Source organism: Limulus polyphemus, unplaced genomic scaffold (assembly GCF_000517525.1).
Source record: "Limulus polyphemus unplaced genomic scaffold, Limulus_polyphemus-2.1.2 Scaffold837, whole genome shotgun sequence".
In the NCBI taxonomy this organism is placed as follows: domain Eukaryota; kingdom Metazoa; phylum Arthropoda; class Merostomata; order Xiphosura; family Limulidae; genus Limulus; species Limulus polyphemus.
The window spans coordinates 277,939-285,402 of NW_013666447.1; the positions used below are offsets into that span (position 1 = coordinate 277,939).

General features: G+C 31.2%; 1 protein-coding gene across 1 annotated transcript in view; it reads right to left on the reverse strand.

Annotated features, from left to right (window-relative positions):
• LOC106460792 (ATP-dependent DNA helicase Q4-like) overlaps positions 1–7,464 on the reverse strand; it is a 69,235-nt gene that overhangs the window by 28,748 nt on the left and 33,023 nt on the right. Inside the window, exon 9 of the mRNA XM_022387583.1 lies at positions 6,216–6,308. Within this exon, the coding sequence (XP_022243291.1) occupies positions 6,216–6,308 (93 nt within the window). The remainder of the gene's footprint in view (positions 1–6,215; positions 6,309–7,464) is intronic.

Consider the following 7,464-nt stretch of genomic DNA (forward strand, 5'->3'; position numbering starts at 1 on the left):
CACACACACACACACACACATACATATATACACACACTTATGGTCCTCAAAATTTACAGAAGGTTTATAGTCTGTCCCAAAGATTTTGGACATTTTGCTACCATAACTCTACTGTTGATCGCTTTTTGTAGTATCAACGATGAAGTGAATGATAACTATTGTTGTTTGCTGCATGTTTCAAGATTATTAAATTTTTGACATACCTTTTTAATTTTTTGTTCAATTATTGAAATTTATACACTGCAAGCAAACTTATATAAAAAAAAAGTTGAACACTGATATCTTTGTCAATTTTGATAAAAGAGTTAGCACAAAGGATCACATATAAAGTATAATAGACTTAAAATAAGACCCAAAACCTGAGCACTTTCGAATAGTTGACTATTCTTCTTCAGGAGAATAAAGGGGCAGATGTTCCAATTAACAAGCACAATACGTAAAGCTAAAGCTAACACGTGTATAAGGGTTTTCATAATTTATCATAAATTTCTTGATTTTCACTTGAATAAATTTTTTAAAAAATAGATGTCATAATTCTCACACTGAGATTCAGTCTGATGCATTCCACCACCATTAAAATTTGTAAGGTCATAAAATGTAGTCTTGGAAGTTAAGGAGACCCCCAGTTCTGAGTCAAAACGAGTTTTTTTATGATGTATATTTATACAGTATTGGAAATATATAAACAAAAGTATAAACTATATAATTACAAAGTGCATGGGAAGCTTTTTAAACTTCATTGAACAATACAAAAATAAAATTAGGAGTAAAGAAGTACAGACATCACAATACTGCCTAACAACATAACAACCTTTGTCATCTAATGGAGATATAATAACTAGATAAACAATTAATTTATTAGTGAATTAGATTTAGAGAAGTAATGTACAAAATGAGTATTATTAAATAGCAAGCTAATAATAGTAAACTTTTTTTAAGTCACAATTTGAATAAATTTATTCGTATTACACAACATATTCAATTCTACAGAATGTATAATAATTTTCAATTTTGATAACACTTTAAATATAATTTCCTTTTGTTAATTCCAAACAATATTCAATAGAAACTGTCCATTTTTCAGGTTAATGCCTGAAGGAAAATCACATTTATTTGTCCTTTGTTTTTTATTTAATATTTCTCTCATTACCCATGATCTTGAATTCATTTCAGATTATGTAAAATTTATTTTCTTGGGTGTGTAAGGCTAAAACCTCATAAACGTTATACACAGGTTAATAAAATGTTAATTAAAATTAGACTAAAACGACTGAATAAATTGGAACACCTAACACAAGGTCAGATAAATAATACTTTCTTTAATCACAGATCTCATTTAATTTGACAGTACCTTTTGAATAAGACAGAAAAGAAACCATTACTTCATACTCTAAAGTTTGTAATTGAAGTTTGAAAATTATTTGTTGCCTTTTGAATAGTTATTACAAGTTTCTTAAGAGGAAATATGATCTGGCAGTAATGAAGCCTTTGATAGCATGTGGACATAGAAAATAGAATATCTTTATCATCGTTTAAAGATTGTAACTTTGAGTTTAAACCATATAATCTTAGTAAAAATGGCTATACGTTTATATCGCAACTAGATATTATGCTGTAACTGTTTCAAATAAAATAATTATATTTATAAGTTTAAAAACATTTTTAATGATCATACAAAGTTTGTAAAGCTGAAAAAAGAATCTGCAAAATGAGAGAAATAAAATAGCAAAATTATTTTATATGAATTTTAAATAAGTAGACAAATTTAAAATTAGCAAGCATATTTAAAGGTTAGGCCATCACATAAAAACCCTAGTGTTTCATTTGGTATTCCTATAGGATGTAAGAAAGAATATTCCATCAAATCTGCAGTTTATTAAATACATATAATCATGTATTGGCTATTGTTTTGTTTTTTTTGGTAAAGTTTTTGAAGCAAGATACACATAATTAATTTACTATTAAAGACAGTTGCAAATAATTTTCCAATGAAAACTTAATGTTTGATGACAATGTTTATTGTGCAAGGTTTCATGTAGAACCTTTGTACACAAATATTCCTTTAGAAGAAACTTTACAACTAACAACTTATCTTGTATACCACAAGGAAGACAAATAAGTTCGCGTGTTTCTATCACACAGAAAATGAGATTCCTAAGCACTACATTCTACCGATTTTATGATCAAACTTATGGAATTGCAATGGTTGGTGAATTGTCTGTCAAGGTTTGAGTTGTTATATTATCAAAGATATGTTGATGATACTTTTGTTGTATTTAATGATACCTGATTAAGTAGACCAATTTTTACAAATCTAACCCAGCACTTTTCTGGTGTAAGTTTAAAAAGGTCTGCAACAACACTACAAACAATATAAACACTAACATAACTTACAATAATTCTGTAGCACACACTGATGACGAAAAAGCCAACCTGTTCGCATATTTCTATACTGACACTTTCACCAAACCAAACCACTCTAATTTTAATAGCCAACACTTTAACACTATCAATAATCAAATTAACATCAATCACACTACTTTTAACCCATCATTCCCAGTAGATCTATCCCAGTTATACGAACACCAAGACTATTACACATGCTCTATCTCTCTCAAAGAAATAAAAATCATCCTTAAAACACTCAAACCCACAGCTTCATGTGAAAATGGGAGCAACAACACATTCAACAAAAACTTTTCTGATAACATACAAAACATTTAGCCTCCGTATACAATATATCTTTATTTTCTGAAATGAATAAAAACCCTATAACCGGAGCACTTTCGAAAGGTGGACCTTTCTTCAGGGGCAAACTGGATATTTCCTGGATATTATTCATCAACTTGGAAGTCCAAGATTATAAACGTTATCCTAAAAAAAAACACAGATCCCAGCCTACCAAACAGCTATAGACCTATAAGCCTTCTAAACGTATTAGGTAAATTATGGAAAAAGTCGTATCCAACAGACTGCTACGTTACTTAGAAAGGAATAACAGCCACAACAATAACCAAAATGCGAGCAGAAAATGCAGACAAACAACTGATCACCTAGTAAGATTAGTCGAATCTATACACCAAGGGTTTAACTGCAATCACTCCACAGTCGCAACCCTTTTAGATGTAAAGCAAGCATTCGATACTGTTGGGTATAATGCCCTAAAGTATAAGTTAACTAAAAACAAGATCCCTATTCCCATCACCAGATAGCTCTCTAGCATTATCACTAATTGAATTGCTAAAATTTAAATCAATAACAGTGTGTCCAACACATTCCCACTAAAAGCAAGAGTCCACCAGAGCTCTGTCCTCAGCCCACTACTCTACATTCCATTCATAAATGACATACTGCTCCCACAGCTAATATACACCCTTATCTCTCAATATGCTATTGGTGTCTGGAGCACATCACAAGATCCACTCACTGCCGCGTCCAGAGTCCAGGATGTATTAAATAAATTTATTAAATGGTGTAAGAAATGGAGAGTACTTCTCAATCCAATCAAGACACTGGCAGTAGCATTTCAAAGGAAAATAGGAAGACAATACAAAAAATTATACAAATCAAACTTACATTATACAACACCCCCATCACCTTTAAAACAGCTGCCAAATTTTTAGGAATCATGGTAAACTCACGCCTACCATGGACCATTCACTACAATAGTATTCTCAAGATAAAAAGCATTAACTGAAATTCATCTGCCAGATTGGGGGTATGAACAAATTCTGTAACAGCCACCCAATCATTAAAATTTACAAAGCCTACATCACACTTCTATATGAATATGGATGCCCCATTACATGTAATATGCCCAACATAATATACAGAAAGATCCAACAGCAATAGCTCACTGCTATCAAAACAGCATTCTGCCTCCAAAAATACACCCCACAAATTTATGTTAACAACTTCACTGACCTACCTCTCATTAAGGGTCGCATTAATACTCTAGGTCAAAAATACTACAAACAAAGTTCACAGCAGAAACGGCCAAACAAGCACCTTTCTCATCCTGGCAGCCACACCTTCTACATGGCAAACATACATCTTTCCATTCAATTATATTAAGGAGTGTTTAGCATACATGTATTAATCAATTGTTTCTTTTTCACTTTCACATCTCGGGCACAAGTCAGGTAGAATATTCGGCACATTTTTCAAAAATCCAATTTTCTATGTGCCCAGTGGCTCTATCAAAATTCGTTTGGTATTAATCTTTTCACCGTGCAGAGTGAAGAGAAGCAAAAGTTTCTCACCACCCCAGGTTGTTTTTCATGCCCCAAAATCTTTTTCGAGGCTTGAAAGATTTTCTAAACCTAAACTCCTGCCACGAATTTGATTTGATTCTCTTTGAATCTATTTGGCTCATGAAATAATTTCTTATGTAATTTTTTAAATTGTTAGGTATCTCTTTGGCTGTATTAGTATTTTTACTAGGAGATAATTCTGTAACACTTTTACTTAGTCTTCAGTAATGGAGCAAGAAGCGTACATAAATAAATCAATGAATATATATGGAGAAATATCCTTTTTCTTTAACTCTTTCCATGTAGGGTAAGTCGATCGGTTTGTGTATCTTCATGAGATTTGGCAAGCTCTCAGTAAACATTACAAGTTTTATGTATACAAAAAAATCAGATTTTTAATTAAGTATTTTTATTAAAGGTTTGTTTGTGAATATAAGGAAAAAAAGAGTGTTGAATGCGCCGAGTGAAAGTGATTTTTATGTTAAGATAAAAAGTACTTTTCTTCATCTTAAAAATTTAAATTTCATTAAAATTCTTAAATAAATATCAAACCTTTTTCTTTCAGTAAATCTTTATCTGTTATTTTCTCTACCCTAACTTTATATGGACTTGGTCAATTTGTTTGCCTTTGTAACCACCATAAAGAAATATAAAATAAATCTAAATTATCTTTTTTTTCCCCCTCTAAAATGACCGCATATTATAACAGAAAGCAAGAACTATTTATCATAAATAGCGTAAGGCTCGTAGCAGACTACATCTGTTTACACTTAATTTTATTACCATTCAAACCGTATCTAACTAATAATACCACCATGCAAGTTCTAAATCACTTGGCAAATGTGTAGCTCACATTACTGTATTGAATGATGTAGCACATGAGCTGCACAGGATCATACCTCATGATGAATTTTTATTATTATTGTTTTTCATTACCTTACCTAATCTAACCTATTAAGTTTCTAATTTTTACATCTGAATTACTTTTACAACCATAAATAAAGAACATACATGAAAACCAAGAAATATAGTACTCACCTTTGACCTCTTGTTTTGTTTTTGCAGTCAGTTGCAATGGAATTTAAAACTACTTCTTTTTTTTTTTATTAATGATGGTACTAGTACACTAAATAATTTTTATTTAGTTAAATAATGCACCTAAGAACACAGAATAACAACACACACAAAGCAGACAATGTACTTTAACTATTGAAATTTAACTGGCTTTCTAACTAGGACATGAAGGGCTTAAACTAATTCCCTTTGCTGCTCGATCTAAACACCACGATATAAACTTTCAAACTGAAGACAAAACTGACAATGTTACATACTGAAAACAATATAGCATTATACGTCATTTGATGGATTATAACTTTGCCTTTCTATTGGTTATAAATGATATTGTATAAAATGTCAGAAAGAATTATTGGCAATTTGTGACAGGTGGGCATGGAAAATGGGTCTGATTTTCTAGATTATGAATTTGCAAACAAAAAGTTGAAGGCTATGAAAATCAGAATTTGCTTTAACAATATCTATATCATATTTATGTTATGTTCCCTACTTCAGAGAGGGATGGTAAATAAATTAAAGTGAAGAACTAAAGAACAATTGTCATGATTCTCATACTAGGGAAGATTGAAAATTAAGAAATTACAAATTTAAGAACTTAAAACTTATATGATATTAAAATTTGATTGACCAGCTTTGTTATGATGCCACATGTATTCATGTATAATGTTAATAAAGTAGTTTAATTAAATTTTGAACGCAACCCTGTAAAAGGTTGTGACATGACCACTTTGACCTACCTGTAGCAAGAGGATTATCAACATCTGTAAAATACAGCCAACAATTTAATCTATTAATTGCATGGTTAATAAATAACTGTAACTGTAGGATATAATAAACAGAACAAGCTATTACATGTTTAGGTACATGACATCTGATCCATCAACTTACCACACAAGATTCTCATAATGGCTTTCTCTTGTCCAGGCCTGAAACTGTCATATCCCATCTTCTTGAGGCCTTCATATACAAGAGGAGGAGTTTCTGGTAAAAATAAAACAATATATCCCTCCTCTTCAGATCAAAAATATTTTGTACAAAACTCGTTATTTACTCTTGCCCACAACATGTGTATTAAGCCTGAATGTCACTTTACACAAACTTTCCTCTTGATTTACCAGCAATTGTGTAAAACAGTGAAAATGCTTTTTGTGAAAATAAAGTAGCAAAAATATTATTTCAAATAAGATATATATATATATATGTTTTCTGACTGATATGATCATTCCTCAAATACTAATGCTACATTCTACATCCAAAACTGTCTGACATAGAATTATCAGTCTTCAAACCAAGAAGTTCTCCCTTCTAGGTCTCTTGTCTTGTGATTTACTTAAAGTATGTAGGCTTAAAAGTAGTTGTATTTTATTATGTTATTCTATGCCATTGAATTTTTGGTTACTTGTCTAAGAATCCATAAATTAATTAATCATTGATAATCATTCATTTTACTTCCCACTTCAGTCTTACAGTAACTAAGAAACTATCCTGAAAGTACATAAAAAAACAAAACCCATTTTGTCAGTCACTATTAGTCATAAATTTGAGAGGGCTAATATTTGGGAAGGATGTTTAAAAACAAATTTTATACTTCATGTAGATCTCTTTTCCATCACCAAGCAATTATTAGATTTTGTTTCTGACTTCTTTTCATCATAATACTTTTTTTTTTTGCTGACAGTACAAACTGCCTTGTTCAGAAAACTAAAAACTAATATAATATATAAAACTTGAGGAATAAAGTGGACAAAATTTGTTTTCATATATTCTGTGTTTTCACCAATAAGATACAGAAAAACAATATTATTAGGGATGCATGGGTACCCGGCCAGATATTCGGCCCAAGCCGGGTACGGGGCTACCCAGTAATACTCGTCTTTAGTTAAGTGTCGAAGTAATCTTTGTGGCAACTAACATGGTACTAAAAGATACAGTCAATAATTGGTTTAGTTATAAAAAAAAAACATGTTCTGAGCAACAAAAATTGACAGCCTGCTGAAAGTCGGGGATTCAGAGAAAAATAGGAGTTAATAACAGGCATGGCTTGAGAAGTGGATTTCTGGGGAAGGTGGGGTTTTTGAGAACAATAGGGGTTAGGGTTTGAGAAGTTGGGGCTAGGCATTGAAAGTTGAAAGTAAAA